Source organism: Pogoniulus pusillus, chromosome 18, assembly GCF_015220805.1.
Source record: "Pogoniulus pusillus isolate bPogPus1 chromosome 18, bPogPus1.pri, whole genome shotgun sequence".
In the NCBI taxonomy this organism is placed as follows: domain Eukaryota; kingdom Metazoa; phylum Chordata; class Aves; order Piciformes; family Lybiidae; genus Pogoniulus; species Pogoniulus pusillus.
The window spans coordinates 5,924,559-5,941,694 of NC_087281.1; the positions used below are offsets into that span (position 1 = coordinate 5,924,559).

The 17,136-nt window shown below is 42.9% G+C and overlaps 1 protein-coding gene across 6 annotated transcripts in view; it reads left to right on the forward strand.

Annotated features, from left to right (window-relative positions):
• Positions 1-14,776, forward strand: part of SASH1 (SAM and SH3 domain containing 1) — a 223,053-nt gene extending 208,277 nt beyond the window's left edge. For all 6 annotated transcript variants that reach the window (XM_064158278.1, XM_064158279.1, XM_064158276.1 and 3 more), the window contains exons 17-20: positions 790-903; positions 8,382-9,523; positions 10,055-10,186; positions 10,959-14,776. In XM_064158278.1, the coding sequence (XP_064014348.1) occupies positions 790-903; positions 8,382-9,523; positions 10,055-10,186; positions 10,959-11,219 (1,649 nt within the window). In that variant the 3' untranslated portion in view covers positions 11,220-14,776. The remainder of the gene's footprint in view (positions 1-789; positions 904-8,381; positions 9,524-10,054; positions 10,187-10,958) is intronic.
• Positions 14,777-17,136: the final 2,360 nt, after the last annotated feature.

A 17,136-nucleotide genomic window follows, 5' to 3' on the forward strand; every position in this document is an offset into this window, starting at 1 on the left:
TTCTTGGTGCCTTCTGGAAAATAGGTCAGGGTTAAGATTTTTGGTCTTTTTCACTTGATTTGGTTCTTTTAGTTTTGTTTTGAGTGTCAGAATTTGTTGAAGTCCTAGAAATAAGTTTGACACCATCAATTTAAATAAAGTTCCATGGTTGTTAGTTACGGAACTTGGCCCCAAGGCAGTGGAGGAGCTCATGCAGGTTTTGTTGTGCACCACACTGCTTCCTCACTCACGTTAAGGCTGTTGCTTAATCCTTTAGCAAAGGAGATGAATGTTTCCAGCCTTTGCGTTCCTAATGCTCAGTCTTTTCTAAGACAGTGACCTGATACAATTAATACAACAGAGGAAATAATAGAATCGTTTAAACATGCCCCCCAGGCACAACATCTACAGCTCTTTTAAGTATCTTCAGGGATAGCGACTCCACCACCTCCTTGGGCAGCCTGTTCAAGTCACTGGCAACCCTTTCAGTGAAGAAGTTTTTCATAATGTCTAAGCTGAACCTGCTTTGATGCACCTTGAGGCTATTTCCTCTTGTCCTATTGCTTGTCACCTGGAAGAACAGACCTACCTCTACGTGGTAGTTTTAGAGTGATGCAGTTTCCCCTCAGTTTCCTTTTCCCCAGACTAACCAACCCCAGTTCCCACAGCTACTCTTCATAAGATTTGTGCTTCACCAGCTTCATTGCCTTTCTTTGGACACACAAGATAATGATGTTGGAAATGAAAGGCTGAGAAGTTCAGCTGGATTTTATGTTTGCCTGTTTTTCACTGTATTTTCACATCCTCTAGGTAACAGCGACCAGTCAGGATCTCAGGAGAAACTTCTCATTGAAGGCCAAGGCCTATCTGGATGCTCTCCTCGGGATTCTGGCTGCTACGAAAGCAGTGAAAACCTGGAAAATGGTAATGGTGACAGCAATAAGACTTATAATCCCTCCAGCCTTTTTTTCAGCAGATAACTTCATACTCTTTCTGCTCCAGTTCCTAGCTAATATCAGCTACTTCCTATTTAACTTTCTCCCTTGCTCGGACTCTGTCGTTCCCTTTTGGCTTGAGCCATTTGCCTGCATTGCTACTGTTTCTAATGTATTTATTTGCACCAGTAGAAACCAGATCACATTTCACAAACCATCTTTCTTTTGTGACCCTAAGGGAACAGGCACTCTCACTGCCGTTCCCTGCCCTCTCCACTGCATATCATATCCTCATGCCCGTGTCTTAGGGACCCTTGCAGTGGAGGAGTGACAGAAATCCACTGTGATCAGGAGGATTGCTTCCAAAACCATGTAAAAACTCTGGAGAAAAAAAATAATCTCTGGTTTAGGCCAGGTTTTTGTTCTTGCTTGGGTTGCATGTTGCATTCTCCTCTGATCAGAAGCCAGCTGCAGAGATCTAGGACTTTCTAGTGTATGAACATTATCAAGTTAAATTAATTGAGATGTTGGCAAGGAAATAAACTGTGAAGAAAAAAAAATCCTACCAATTCCCATTACCTTATCTTGAATCAGTGAAAGGTGATGCACTGAGAAATTACCAAAACAGATGATAATAGAGATTGCTCTCTCTGTGCAGAAGAAACCAGGTTGTTATGATGACTGGGCATGCATTACTTGAGGGGTGGTGTAAAATTTTCATCAGGGATAAAATATTAAAACAGAATAAATTGAATAAATTTGGGGTAGTTTGGCACTATCACTCCAAGCATCTGAGCCATGGTTTGGCCTGAGACTGTCTGGTTTCAATGCTAATGGGAAACCAAGACCAGAACAGAGATCCTGAATGCTCCTTGTGGTGGCTGCTTTTCCAATTTAAGAGGATCTTTCTCTTAGGAAGTGCATTTTCTATCTGTCTGCCACTCAGAAATAACGATTTATTGAAGGAAATTGTCATTTGCTTTGAAGCTGAATGGCTGAAATCAACAACCTGCTGCATTCACAAAAGAGAATTCTTCTTCTTGACTGTGAATCCCCACACAGTCAGCATGCTGGGATATTATCATGGCTAAATATATAGCACATAATGACAATTTTATTTCCTTTTTATATCTGAGGGCCATTACAATAACAGCTGTAGCACTGAAGTTAAATTGCTGTCTGTACCTTTTCCTTATTTCAACCATATAATATCATCAGAAAGCAATTGGCATTACCTGTCTGCTTGGATACTTACTATTACATCCTAACTAACATTTCTGCCTTAGTTTTGCAGGGTATGAAATGCCACTGATGATTTTTCCATTGCTTTTCGTCTATCACTTGGCTGCCTTTCTGAATCATTTTTGCTCACAAATGCACTTAGTGCTTGCTTTGAAAACCATTGTGAAAGTAATACTCAGTGTGGGTTTGGTTCAGAGGTTTTCTCAAGGCTGGTTAACCTAAAATGTACTCCACCTTCTTTGCAAAGCTCATGGTCTGGAGTTGCTTGTACGTCTCTTTGCTTTCAAAATGCATTGGATTCTCATCTGTTAAAACAATGATGGTCATTTCTCTAGTATAAATGTGCAAATCAGTAATGAACTACACTTCATATAGGGGAAAATGCATTCTGAGAAGAAACTGATCTTCAGGTTTTCTGAGCAGTGGTTATGTATATTGTTTGTGTGACTAATATAGTGTGCAGTTTGGGACTCGTATTGGATCTTTTGACATCAGTTCAAGATTACAGAGCTGGTCTTGCATTTTGGTTAGAAAACAGTTTGCTCTGTATTATGGCAGTGATACAGGTGCCTCTTTTATAGGTACTTCTCAGTGTCCAGTATCCCACTGCAGAAATAATTGGTTATTCTCATAGGCATCTACAATGTACTTACAGCATGATTGTGAGTCATTTCCCACTCATGGAAAGCGAGGAACATGCAGGTTGTGATCTATACAGCATTAGACAGGAAGAATTTTAGAGTTGGAAGCAATCATCCATTAGTCCATAGTCCAGTCCTCAATTTGAAATGAGGCAGAGAAAGCAAGCTCTTCTTTTGGACTTCTGAAAATGGTGCAGGTACTGGGCTTGTTTTGCACACAAGAGTCTGAAGTGTGTGCAAACTGTATTGGAAATCTATTCTCACAGCATATTTGCTGCTGCTCAGGGTACTCTTGGGAAATGATTCATTTAAGGACTTAAGAGATTGGGAACTGATTCCATTCATTCATTTTCCTGAAACTGTTTCTCTTTGGTAATATCCCTGGTCTTTTTTTTAGAATCTCCATACCCTATCAGTGTCTGTCTGTAGACTTCTGTCATACTCCTTCCCAAGTCTTGTCTTTTCTAGTCTGAGAAAGCCTGTTACTTATTCCTTATAGGTCACTCATTTCCCTGACGGTGAATGGCTTCTTTTAATCTTTTCTTGTTGTGCTGCATAGGGTTTTTTTAATGACAGAGGTGATGTGAAAAGATGAGAATTACACATGTTGTACAGAGCTGAAGAAAGAGACAAACCAGGGCCTCATCAGGTGGGACAAAGGTGTTCTCTGACTTGTTCAGAAAATGAAGCCCAGATCCACATAGTGCCAAGCAGGCATCCTAAACACTTAAGTGTTCAGTGTCAGTCAGAAAAGAAAGCAATGGAGCAGGTGTTTGCATTGCCTAATGTGATGTACATCTCTATTGGTTTGTAAGCAATAAAACAAGCAGTGAGGCTAGGAGCGTCTACCTTGCCACCATCCTTCTTGTGTCAACAGAGGCCTTTCAAATGCATACAAAATAGACACAGAAAGCAGTGCCAAAACAAAGTTAACAGTTCTTACACATCCAGATTTTATCTGGGATCTGGACAGGCCACTGAATGCATTCTGTGTTTGGTTTTGAGCACTTAAATTTCATACAGAAATAAGTACTAAGAGAAACACTGAACATCTGTTGCTGTAGCTCTGGTACCTCTGGAAACAGTCCCCAAGATGATCTCCTTTCTCCTGAGGCAGATGATGACAGGGAATGAAAAAAGCTCTGTATCCTAATAACCAAGAAGTATCTTGAGAAGTGGACAGTGCTAAAGATGACATTAAAAAAGCATTGAAGTATGCCTGCAGCTTGAGCTGAACCCATAAGCAGCACAAACCTTCCATTTGTTTCATGTGAGATCTGGCTTTGTTCTCTTAGTTTTCTCCCAGACACCTGCGTCCTTCTGCACACATTTAAATCGGAGATGCTACTGAGGTTGGCAGAACTATGAAAGTGTGATGGTTTGGGTGTTCCCTGCCCACCCACACTTTGGAAATCATCAGGACTAGACTCAGCCAGCTCTGCAAACTGAACAAAGCTTATTATTTACAGCTTAGCAGAATATACAAGCATATATTTACAGTATATACAGTTATAGACAGAAATAGACAAGGTAAAAGGCAATACAGAAACACAACAGCCCTCCCAGAAACCTGAGTCCCCAGGAGGGGCTCCCAACTGCCCTTTCACCTTCCCCCTACCCCTCTCAACCTTACCTCAGTCCCAAGGAAGAATGGAGGTTCAGCCAGGGGGTTAGGAAGCAAAGTGGATTAGTCAGAGAAATGGAGGGTGAGGTTAGAGAGAGAGATGCAGCTTGGACCTCCCCAGCAGCAGTAGTACCTTATCTATGTTTGGATTCTTGTTCTTATACATCTCAACAAGCCTATGAGGGAAGTAGACATCACCACTGTTTTCTTTTCACAGCCTGTAATCTAGTTCTTCTCACCAAAACATTCTAGCTTGCTTCAAACTAGCACAGAAAGGTACTAGACCAGGAAATCATAAGAATGAATTATCATCAAAACTGCTGAATTATCATCAAGAAAAATGTAGTTTAAACCTTTCTAGCTATATACTTTAACCCTTGTAGGTTGGGAGGGGTTGGGGGTTGTGGTTCATTTGTTTTTTTTGGGGGAGGTTTTGTCATTTTGGGTTGGTTGTTTATTTTTTGTGCTGGGTGTGGTTTGGAACTGTTTGTTTCTATTGTTTGGTTGGGTTTTGGGTTGTTTTGAGGTTTTTTTTTTTAGATAGAATGTTACATTTGTGGGCATTTTTTATATAGGTCTCCATTTCATGGAAGGAAACATTTAAAAGTATTGTTTTCAAGAAACATTACCTTCCTTTCTTAATGTCTCAGAAGCATAGTGAAGTTGCACTGATAGTCAGGAGGAGGAGAGGAATAGCTGGCTTTGATACTGGCTTAGCTCTATACATGACAAATCACAGCCTGGGACCCTGTGCTTTGTATAAAGCACCAGCATTGAACCCAGGACTTCTATCAAACTATTCTGAAGCAGAGAGCTTAAAGTTTTCTTAAAAATTCAGTGTTCTATTTTATGGACAAAATGTTTTGAACTTAGAATCATAGAATCAACCAGGTTGGAAGAGATCTCTAAAATCATCCAGTCCAACCTAGCACCCAGCCCTGTCCAATCAACCAGACCATGGCACTAAGTGCCTCTTCCAGTCTGTTCTTGAACACCTTCAGGGACAGCAACTCCACCACCTCCCTGGGCAGCCCATTCCAATGCCAATCACTCTCTCTGACAACAACTTCCTCCTAACATCCAGCCTAGACCTCCCCTGGCACAACTTGAGACTGTGTCCCCTTGTTCTGTTGCTGCTTGCCTGGCAGAAGAGCCCAACCCCACCTGGCTACAACCTCCCTTCAGGTAGTTGTAGACAGCAATGAGGTCCCCCCTGAGCCTCCTCTTCTGCAGGCTGCACACCCCCAGTTCCCTCAGCCTCTCCTCACAGGGCTGTGCTCGAGGCCCCTCACCAGCTTTGTTGCCCTTCTCTGGACACATTCCAGTATCTCAACATCTCTCTTGAAACTTCCTCTCATTTGCTCATTTGTTCCACATTTATATTTTTATGTAAAACAGAGCTGGAATTAATTACACATTGCTTTTACTTACCCAATTTTTTGTCTGTTCAGATTTTGCTTGTTTTTTGCTTCTTCCTATTTCTTGTTTTTGCCTTTACACAGACATATCCCATTTCTAAAGAAACAGAACGTTGTGCATTCTGTCACCTTATGGTCTCAGTAAGAGCTCATACAGTAGCATTTATCACAACCTTTCTTTCAGTTTTGGGACTCCTGAGTGTATTTTCCTTAAACCAGTATAATCCCTGCTCAATATTTCAGATTGAAGTGGATGGTATGTGGATTTTGTTACGTGAGCTGTACCAGCAAGCCCTAGACAATATGGGGAATTGCTGCACAAGAACATGTGCTGGCACAGATGAATAATGAAAAGCAAGCACACCTTTCCAAACCCATTACATATTGACGTTCGTGCCCCAAGGCACTAAAAAACTGGCCTACCTGTTCTCACATATGTCTTTTTAATGTGATTGTAAGCTATTTTGAGAAGGCAGTGGCCAAGTTCCATGGAAAAGTGCAGGCAGAGCAGTCTTATTGCTACTTCTCTGAGCTGTCTGAACTCAAGGTAGTGGTGAAGCAACTCTGTGATGTGTCTTTAATATCTTTTTGGGGAAATGGTAATATTTAGCTTGAGTTAAATGCGACTCATACAGCTTCTAAGAAAGGAGTTCCTGTATGCTTGCGTTCATCCTTGTAGGCATACCTTGATTTTAGAGTAACCTTGCTGCCATGCCACTTAATGCAGCCAACTTTTTTGGAGGGGCATGCTTTCCTTATTCCCCTTTAAATGTAACTGCCATTTTCTTTGCTATTTTCCTGGGTACTGGAGGAGAGAAAGAGGCAAGAAAAAGAAAGCAAGCCATTTCTCTTTGAGGTTAAATGAGTTCTTTCATTCATATTCAAAAGAAGCAGTATATATTATTCAAAATCTAAGCATTGAGCTTCTTCCAGGACAAGGCTTTAAAGGCAAGCTGTGTGAGAAGAAAGCATCCATTGCTGAAAAGTACACCAGATTAATTCCATTCCAGTGAAGTTAGCAAAGCTTCTCAGATCTCTAAAAGTAACTGGTCCTTTAACTGGCAGCTGTTGATTGCCTGTTATTACACTTTTGATGCCATTTAGCCAAATCTGTCAGTTCAGCTTGGTTTGGTCTCTGTTGTTTTTTCCACTGGAAAAACACATTTCTATTCTGATTACTTTATATGGGGAGAAGCATCCCTATCATCTGCAAACACTAACTGTTTGGGATGTGCTGTCATTCTGAGAGGTCATCTGCCTTGAGACAGTTGCGCTTCTCTCTTGATAGATATGAAGCTAAACAAATATCAGTGGTATTAGAGAAATAACCATGTCTTTCCTAAGAATGAATACTCAGTCCCTTTGATCAAAACTTTTCTTCACTGTTTAAAATCAGTGCTGCATCTCTTATCACAATATAAAATAAAGCTTACCAAGAGCCTGTGCTTCGTACTGATTCATGTTCTATCATCTTGAGTGGCTGTAATAAAAACACGTCTTAAGACCAAATCAAACACTGTGGTTTGAGAGCTAACAAAGACTGAAGAACTCCACCTCGTAGTTCTAAGACCCTTTTCCATAAAACCCTGTGGTTCCTAACAGTACCTTTACAAAGGGAGTGGTGCAAACCCAATCTTCTGGCGCTTGCTGACTTTCTGCTTTGCCATTGCAATAGCCTGCTGGTTATTTAAAAGAGGAAATAGCACCATGTGCACACTTTCTCATGCAAAGAAGAAAGCCCCCTTGAAAAATCTAATAAACTTCATTAGAAGGTGAACATAGAATTGCAGAATCAATCAGGTTGGAAGAGACCTCCAAGATCATCCAGTCCAACCTAGCACCCAGCCCTAGACAATCAACCAGACCATGGCACTAAGTGCCTCATCCAGGCTTTTCTTGAACATCTCCAGGGATGGTGATTCCACCACCTCCCTGGGCAGCCCATTCCAATGCCAATCACTCTCTGTGAAGAACTTCCTCCTGACATCCAGCCTAGGCCTCCCCTGCCACAACTTGAGACTGTCCTCTTGTTCTGTTGCTGGGTGCCTGAGAGAAGAGACCAACCCCCACCTGGCTACAACCTCCCTTCAGGTAGTTGTAGATAGCAATGAGGTCCCCCCTGAGCCTCCTCTTCTCCAGGCTAAACAATCCCAGCTCCCTCAGCCTCTCCTCATATGTTTGTGCTCCAGCTTCGTCACCCCTCTCTGGACACCTTCCAGCACCTCAACATCTCTCCTGAATTGAGGAGCCCAGAACTGGACACAGCACTCAAGGTGTGGCCTGAGCAGTGCTGAACACAGAGGAAGAATAACCTCCCTTGTCCTACTGGCCACACTGTTCCTGATATCCTCAACAATGCTGAAAGTTACTAATTCACATGCTTAAAGTGACACTGCACTATTGTACATTTAACCAAGAAATAACAGAACTGCTGTGTTTGTTGTTTTCTTTTTTCCAAAGGCATTTAGAAGTGATTCATTATGTACACTGCAGGAGTTTGCATTTTTTTGTAACGCTGGATTGTGATTTGTTTGCTGCTTAGGTAAGACTCGAAGAACCTGCCTTCTGCCCTCCAAATCAGCAAGCGAGCACAGCTTTAAGGATTTCAGCAGAAACCAGCTATCAAATTATCCTACACTCCCACTGACTAAGTCAGTAGAAACTCTAGAGCAGGGGGAGAAAGCAAGCCGTTTGAGTGCTGCACACCATGCTCTGAAGAGCTCTGTCACACCTCCAGCCGTTACGGGTCTAAAGAAGAACCGCAGAAGTTTACCAGTTGCTGTCTGTCGTAGCTATGAAACTCTGGATGGCCCCCAGGGTGTAGATACATGGCCAAGATCTCACTCACTGGATGATCTCCAGGGAGAATCCAATACCAAGCTACAGGATGCTAGCGAGGAGGCAGGTTCTTCTCCTCAGAATTCACTGGATATAGCAAAAAAGGCAAATGGCTCTGCCCTGCTGCCTCAGTCTCATGGAGGCACCTGCACGGTAGATGATTTGATGGCTAAGCAGGTTAAAGCAGCTGCCGGTTCTCAGAAGGGAAGAGCCAAGGAATTGGACTGCTCTGTGAAGGAGGCTGCAGGTAGAAAGCAGCCTGCTCCATTGCCCCCGAAAAACTCTGAAGCTCAGCCTGCCTTAGTGATGCATCTTGCCACAAGGACACCTCTGGAACTACAAAGTAAAAGCTTTCATGACCTTGGACGAGCTGATTATGCTCCAGTCCTCAAGGGAGGTCTAGAAGCTGAGCCAAAAGGCACAAATGAGGCAAGACTGCAGCCAAAACATCCTTCACAGCCACCACCTGTCCCAGCCAAAAAATGCCGAGAACGCCTTTCTAATGGATTATATCATTCTTCCGTGACTATGAGTGGGAGCCATTCAAATCTAGAAGCACCATGTTTGCCACTAAAAAAGACCAGCTTGTCAGCTCCCATTGATGGTCACAGAGTGTCTGTCCAAAGGACACCTTCTGAGCAGGAGCTCAGTGCTCCTCCTAGCCCGCTGCCACCCTGGCTGGCAGAGCTCCCAGAGACTGCTAGTGTTCAGCAGCATGTGATAAAGCTGGGTCCTGCTTCGGTGAGGAAAGTCTCTTGTAGCAGAGGAATGGATCTGGAAATGGTAATAGAAAACAAGTTGCAGTCTGAAGACATTGATCTTACTGAAGAACCATACTCTGACAAGGTAAGTAGAGGACATTGCTTCAGCGTTTTTACACAGCTGGCATTCCAAGGGCCAGTCTGTCATTTATTGTATCTGTTGTAGTTTTATGAGTAGCCAGCCTAGAGAAACCACAGGTTACTGGGACATTAGATACTCCATAACTGTATTTGTCTTTACTGTTGGGGTAATGGCTAAACTGTGACTCTTGTGTCCTGGGGAGACTGGAAAATCTCAGACTTTGGTCTTTCAAGCCACCGGTACCCTGGTGGGACTGAGCATGGAAATGTCTCTTTCCCTGCTAGTGTGGGAGAAGCAGAACTCAAAAAGGAAGCTGTTGATAGATTTTATGCTTACAAGAAAATCTGAATTGGTGAATGTAGTGATGAAGGCATCGTTTTGGGGAAGGTAGTTGTATTAAGGTCCAGTCCTGCCTTCAGGGATTGTTTTTTCAGTTTTATCAGAATCTTGAGGAAAGCTTCTTCATGTTTGCACTGTACTGATACACTTCTTTTATCCATCTTCCCTCCTCTGTGTCTGACTGGGAATATTCAGCACGGTCGCTGTGGCATTCCTGAGGCTTTGGTACAGAGATACTCTGAAGACTTAGACCAGCCTGAAAAGGACGTTGCCACAAACATGGACCAAGTCCGGGTAAAACAGCTGAGGAAGCAGCATCGCATGGCAGTGAGTGTTTCCCGATGTTCTTGTCTATCAGCACGCTGTTTAAAAGGACTGACTGCTGGTAAAGGGAGAGATCTGCAAAGTCCTGGTATGAAAGTGCTCCCTGTGCTCACCCAGCAGGGACAACAGATTCCTCCTCCTGTCCCAAGGAGGACAGTTAGTGGTTGAAAGGAGAGTAGATAGCCCTGTTTCCTGACTTAAGGGATTGTCTTGAAAGTCTAAGCAAACTGCAAGCAGTGCTATCAGAGACTTGCTCACTATGGATGCTGCACCTCTGTACTGAAGTCTGAAACGCTCTACACTCCTTTTTCATCTTTTTTAATGTCCTGTTATCTACTTATCCTTAGCAAAAGCAGGAGGGGGAAACCATCAGAAGTTTTCATGGCTCTTTACGAGAGAACTTGGTCTGAGGAGGTAATAGGCACAGTTGGTATTCCCTTGCCCTGCTGAGAAATTAAATGGAAATGGAAAGTGTGTAAATTTTTGCTTGATCTCAAACTAATTCAGGCACTAATTCTGGCACGTGGCAGTCACCCAAGCAGCTGGATACTGCCCTCTGCGTCTGCATTGCCAGAATTGTTGCTGTTGCTCCTGTGTCGAGTGATCTTAGCTTTTCAGCCCACACTGCTGTCATACTGACATGTTACATGAGGAAAGTTGAGCATCTGCTGTGAAATTCTATCATTTTGGGAGGAAAAAAAAAAGACTTTTTGTAAAAGAAGCAGCTATGTTTAACGTTAGGAATTAATTTCTTTATGTTTTCTTTACTGTCCAGATTCCAAGTGGAGGGCTCACTGAAATGTGCCGAAAACCTCTGTCCCCAGGACTTATCACCTCTGTATCTGACTGGCTGATTTCCATTGGTCTACCTATGTATTCCAGCCTGCTCACAGAAGCAGGATTCAACACACTGAGCAAAGTGCCTTCTCTGTCACAAACTTGCCTTCAAGAAGCTGGCATCACAGAGGAAAGGCACATAAGCAAGCTCCTGGCAGCAGCAAGACTCTTCAAACCTCTTGATCCAGAGGCAATTTAACATCCTCCATAGTGTGGTATTGCCTTTTTGAGAATCCACTGCTTCTTCCTGCACCAATTTTCCTCTAACTACTTCACATAGCTAACAGGGTCAAGGAAGTGGCTCCCAAAGGCAGGCAGATATCTTCCTCAATGGATATGAAATGTTTCTATCACTGTTTTTGGCAACTGAAGGAGAAGAAACCACCAGGTAACAGTGATGTGGTACTTCCCTCACCCCTCCTCATGTATAACATAATCTTATTTCATAGAGTGCATAGGGTTGGCCTCAGAATAAGACAGTTTCACATAATTAAGAGACCCTTGCACATTTTCCTCCAGTTTGTGGAAGTAATACTAGCAATAGGCCCTGTTTCTATGGAGAGCTCCTTAGATTGGGCATCTTCTGTATGCCTAGGTTCCAGGTCCTGAGAGTCAGTCCTCTAAAGACCAAGTACAACTGAAGGTGCAAATTCCAGTAGGGGGTGTTTGGCAAATACCTTTCATTTAACAGTCAAGACCTGAACATAGCCGTCCTCAGTCAGCTTCACTGGTGCTTGGTATAGGTCCCAATACGCCACAAAGCCTTTAGCTAGGCCAAAGTTGTTGGACTGGAATTAGCCTTCAGTGTGGTCCACCTCTGTCACTCCAGAGCAACTAACCCACGGAGAGTCAGAAAGCTTTTTATTTGTACAGAGATGAGGTAATTTTTATAACTGCTTTCTAGCAATCAGCTTTTTATTTGCCTTAAAATGAGCTTTTAAGCAGTTACCTAGTGCTCACTTACTTGTTTCCCAAGCCTCGTTTCAACCTGTCACCCTTAAGCTGCACTTAGGGTGATTTTCAGCCGAAGTGGCTTCTGTAAAATGCCTCATCATAACACCTTCTGCGTTGTAGGAGATGCTTTTACCCATGCAGAGTTACACTAGGTTTCAGTTGTCAGGCTAACTTCTTGTTCACTACAGTCTGCATTTACTGTTGTTACTAAATCGTTCCAAGATACACTGCCTTGTATATATGTAACTGCTTTTCATTTTAATCATACTCCGTGTACTGTGTTCTATTGTCAATCATTATTCTGCAGCTTTGACTTGGTATCCTGACCGTATCAATTCCCAACAGTGGGTTTCTGCAAATCAGAATTCACTTGTGGGGAGATAAAATGCATCCAAGAAGCAACTTGCGTCCCATAGAAATCATCAGGTCCGGTAATGCCATTGCATGGACGAAAAACAAATCTTAGGTAGTCCTATGAATTACACTGTGATTTTACAACAGTTGGTAGTCCTCATGACCATGTTAATGTTACCTCTCATTGGAAGACAGCATTGTTCTGGCCTACGTGGTGAACCATTTTTGCATGATGTGGTGGTATTTCTCTGCCTAAGTCCATGTCAAATGTTTGGTTCGCATCTGTGGCTCATGACAGATTTTATTTTTCTATATGGGTACACTTTTTATATACCAAATACAGATTATCATGAATCACACAGAACTAGCTTTACCTTTGGGATCTGTATACGGTGTGTCCTTCAGCATCTTGTAGCACAAACCCTCCATGGAAGACACAGCAAGCTTATTCTGGCAGGTAAAGGGAGATAGTCTAGAAACCTGAGCACAGAGCAGGATGTGGGGCGGTTTCCAGGATCAGTTCTAACATCAACTTGCTGCATAAAACTAGACAAGGCACTTCACTACTTGGTGCCACACCTATCCCAGCCTCATCCTGAGCCTTTCCTTATAAAATGCTGCCAAGTCAATGAATGAAAAATTGTGGTTACTCCATGAATCCTTACTACATATGGTCCTTTCATGGGCATGTTTTAATTCAGATGTGCTATGCATTTTACTACAGATAATGATTAGTTTGGGCCCTCATAGAACTGCTGTGTATTAGGTTTACTTCCCTTGTTTTGTGTCTCACCACAGACTACTGCACACCGTCATGCAAAGGCAACTAATCGACTGATGTAACTTGCTCCCCCGGCTCTGTGTCTGTAATGTTCACCACAACGTGGGGGTAATTTGCATGTTTTAACATGGCAGCATCAGGAAGCATACACAGCTGATGGAAAGCTAAAAACCATCAAAAAGCCCTCTTGTTTTTAAGAAAGTATCTTTTAATTAATGACGAGTTGTCTGTTGTTCCTCTCTGAGGCTTACGTGTTGACTATCAGTAAGCAGGAGATGGAAGGAGTATTGAGACTTCCTGGGATTGTTGGCAGGGGCCAGAACTGAGTTAAGTAGAGAGGAGCTGTACTGGGGCAAAGATAAAGTCCAAGCTGGATATATGTAATAAAAAAAGATACAAGTTTCCTTGTGTTGCAGAGAAGGCAAGTCACATAGTAGAGCTCTCCTGTATTAATTTCCCTCTCAATAACAGAAGGTGAATTATGGGAATGAGATGAACCTGTGTGCCAAACACCCTTTGTAAATCCCTAATTTGGGAATGATTACCTAGCCCAGGGAAACCAGATCACACCCATCAGGACTAGAGTGAGCAGTTTTAGATTTGTGGGGTTTAATTGTTGCTTTGGGTTTATTTTTAAGACTGTGGTCTTACTTGAATTACAATTTTAGTTTATATTTTAATCTAAAGAGCCTTAAGCTTCTCAGTGTTTGAGCTTCCCTGCTGTGGTTTCCATGACCTGTGGCATTCCATGAGCAGGTGAGGCGGTGCTGTACGAGAGCCATAACCTCTTACATTTTCTTGCAACCATTCCATGCTCTAAGCAAAACTTCACTCATTAACTCTTGGGAAGCACAAGAGAAACCTGCTGCTGGAATCCTAATCTGCTCTGCTCAGGCTAACGATGTTAAGTATCTATCCATATACCCTTAATAAATCAAACAACTACTTAACAATAGAAGCAGCAAGCCCAAAATATTCCCAAACGCCATCGTAATCGCCAGCTTTGATGGATAACCCTCGGTTACCACCCAGGCGGCAATACCGCCTGTCCTTACTGTGCTCTCCTACGGGCACGATGTCGAATGCAAACTGGGATCAGAAGCATTAAACATTGCATTATTCAAAGAGGTCTTCATCTGTAAGAGCAGCAATAGTGGTCGATTCACCAAGTCACGGCTGTACAGTTGTACTGTATCATTTTTAGAACAAATAATACTTTCAGTCCAAGATACTTTTATCTTTAATCGACGCCCACTGGGGAATCAAAACCGTCAAGCAAGTTACGTAACAACTAACAAAGTTGCACTTTCTGTATATGAAACCAATATTTAAATAACTTATTTTTCTCCATTTGCTGTTCTTAAATGATGTAAGTAGCTGTAATATACCAGTACTCAAAATGTCCTGCAGTTTGCTTCAACCCAAGAAAGCTGTCTATGGTTTAAAAATAAAAAAAAAAGAAAAAAAAAGGAAGAAAAAAGGGGGGTAAAAAGGAAAAAAAAAACCACAACAAAATATGAATGTGTAAAGATTATTGTGCTGTTTCATTTAGCAAAAAAAAACAAAGCAAAGAAGTTGACAAAAGGATTTTCCTGTGTATCAAAACTTGTCTATAATTATATGTCATACTGTTCATAGGTAAAAATAAACAAATTTCCTTGATCGCTCTCCTTTTTCTGATGGTTTTTCATTTAGCAACAGGATCTTTTGTTTGCAGGTGTTGCATTGTCCAGCTTTTATGTTTCTTTGCCTGTACCTTGGGCTCTCTCCCTCCAGTTTTCCAAACCTACAGGTTCCTCATCTTCTAAGTGCTCTGGATGCATATCTACAGCAGGACAGAAATGTTGAAATGGAGATTTAAAGCCTTGATTCTCCAGAATTAGAAGCAGCCCTCCAGGTGTGATGTTTAGCTGTGGGGGTCAGAAAGGTGTATCTGAGGAGGCTCCCAGGTCTTTCCTTGGACACTTTTCCACATTGGAATGGTATAATTAAAAATTAGTGGTACCAGAGAAAAAGTGGAGTTGCTTTTGCCTGCAAGAATGAATTTCAAATGTCATTTTCAAGTGCAACCCCATTCCATGTAAACACGAGGAAAACAATTTTCACTGTGAGTGTGATGGAAAACTGGAACAGGCTGCTCAGGGTAGGTGTGGAGTCTCCCTCTCTGGAGATACTCAAGACCTGCCTGGATGCGATCCGGTGTGATCTGGTGTAGGTGATGCTGCTCTGCAAGGGGGTTAGACTGGATGATCTTGTGGGGTCCCTTCCAGCCCCTTTCATTCTGTGATCTGTGGGGCTGGTGAGGTGCTTGTTCTGGAGAGAAGGGTAGCTGTGACTCTTGAGTGGTAAGGTAATCTCTGCAGTCAGTAGTAAAATGCCAGTGTCCAGGTTTTAGGGCACAGGAGCTTTAGAACACAACTCCTGACGCATCTAGCTTGCTGGAGTGACTTCTCATTTGGTCTGTTGCAGGCATTGGTCCAGTTAAAGTTGCAGTGTCAGTACTGGGTATGCTTAGCTGCCTAACAGTGCTAGCCAGGTCTACACGGCACCAGTGCACCGTAGCTAGAAGTCAATCCTTGGTGAATTTAGCCCCAGGATGCAAGGGTGAGCTATGCCTTGGCTTCGGAAATTACATGAAGAGAAAACAAAGGGGAAAAAATCTGCTGTTTGGGTTGCATCCAGAAAGCTCAGTCTTTGGTTTCCCTCAGGCATTGCTCCCATCAGAACTGTACAGCGTGGCAGACAGTTCATGGGAACACGACAGCCTGCCTGATGGCAGCTTGCTGGTTTTCTGTTTCTGTTGCTGTCTTGTCGGTTCAGAGGGGAGCCAGGCCCCTGGGCCAGGCTACCGCTTTGCTTGTGCACCAGAGGGCACTGCTGCTGGCCGGAGGAGAGCCCCCAGCGCAGGCCTGTTGCTGGCTCGGAAACAGGCTCCCTCCGTGAGTCCCTCGAGTAACAAAACGGAAAGAAAGGCAAAACAAACACCGCACAACACGAACTCAGCGCTTGCCGCTTCTGCAGCTGGAAGGGGTATTGCTTCCCTTCCGAGACTGCTTTGTGAGCAGCTGATGCACAAAGCCCCTAGGTATAGCTCAGCCTTTTGCTAGCGTTTGAGCTGCCGTAGCCACTGCCAGAACCGAACACCACCTCCCCCGACAGACCATACCTATCCTTAACCCGAAAGTGCTCTCTCCACAATGCAGTGTTTGCACCAGAGAAAAAGAGACATGGGAGAAACGTGTTAAAAGCCGTGCTACTAATACTTAGGAAAACCAACTTTATGCTGAGCAGAAGGTTTGTACGTAAGCCCAGGGAGGTTTAAAAGCTATGAACGTAATGTTACATAGACCACCAGAGCTACCTCATGAGACTGCTAAAGGTTACCATTCAGGAAGTAATATAAAGCAAAACTCTTCCTAGCTCTTCAGCTTGCCCTTTTGCAGTTTTTCATTACATGAATGGACATAATTTTTTTTCCCCTTCAGTTCTACAGCAATTAGTTGATGCTGAACTTATGCCTGCATGACTCTGCTTACAGATGTAAGTGTGCTGGAGATGTTCAAGCCCTGATCCCAGAGCTCTGATATTACTGAAATTCTGTAAGGTCCAGTGGGTTTGGGCCTGGGTCCACGAAGAAGAGAAATTTTTACACTCACAAATGATCTTATAATGTTTATGTAGACACACACCCCCCCAGAAAAGAGTGACTTTGTATTTGGATCAGTGCACTTTCTGAGGAGCAGAAGAATGGCTTAGATTAATGCAATTACATGAACAAGAACTTACGTGCTTAACAAAATCATCTAATGAACTGAGATGAGAAGCTCTCTCAATTCATGAAGCCTCTTTCCTTTGAGAAAGACTTTTTAGTTCCCCAAGGGCTGGATTTAGATAATGTCTTGGGACCAATTGATGCCTTCTCAGTTTTTCTCCTCTACAACCTGATGACAAGGCAGGAAGAGGGGTTCAAGTTTCTTTCAAAGATACGTGAGTTAGTATGAGTTAGAAAATTGTTTTGGCACAAGGC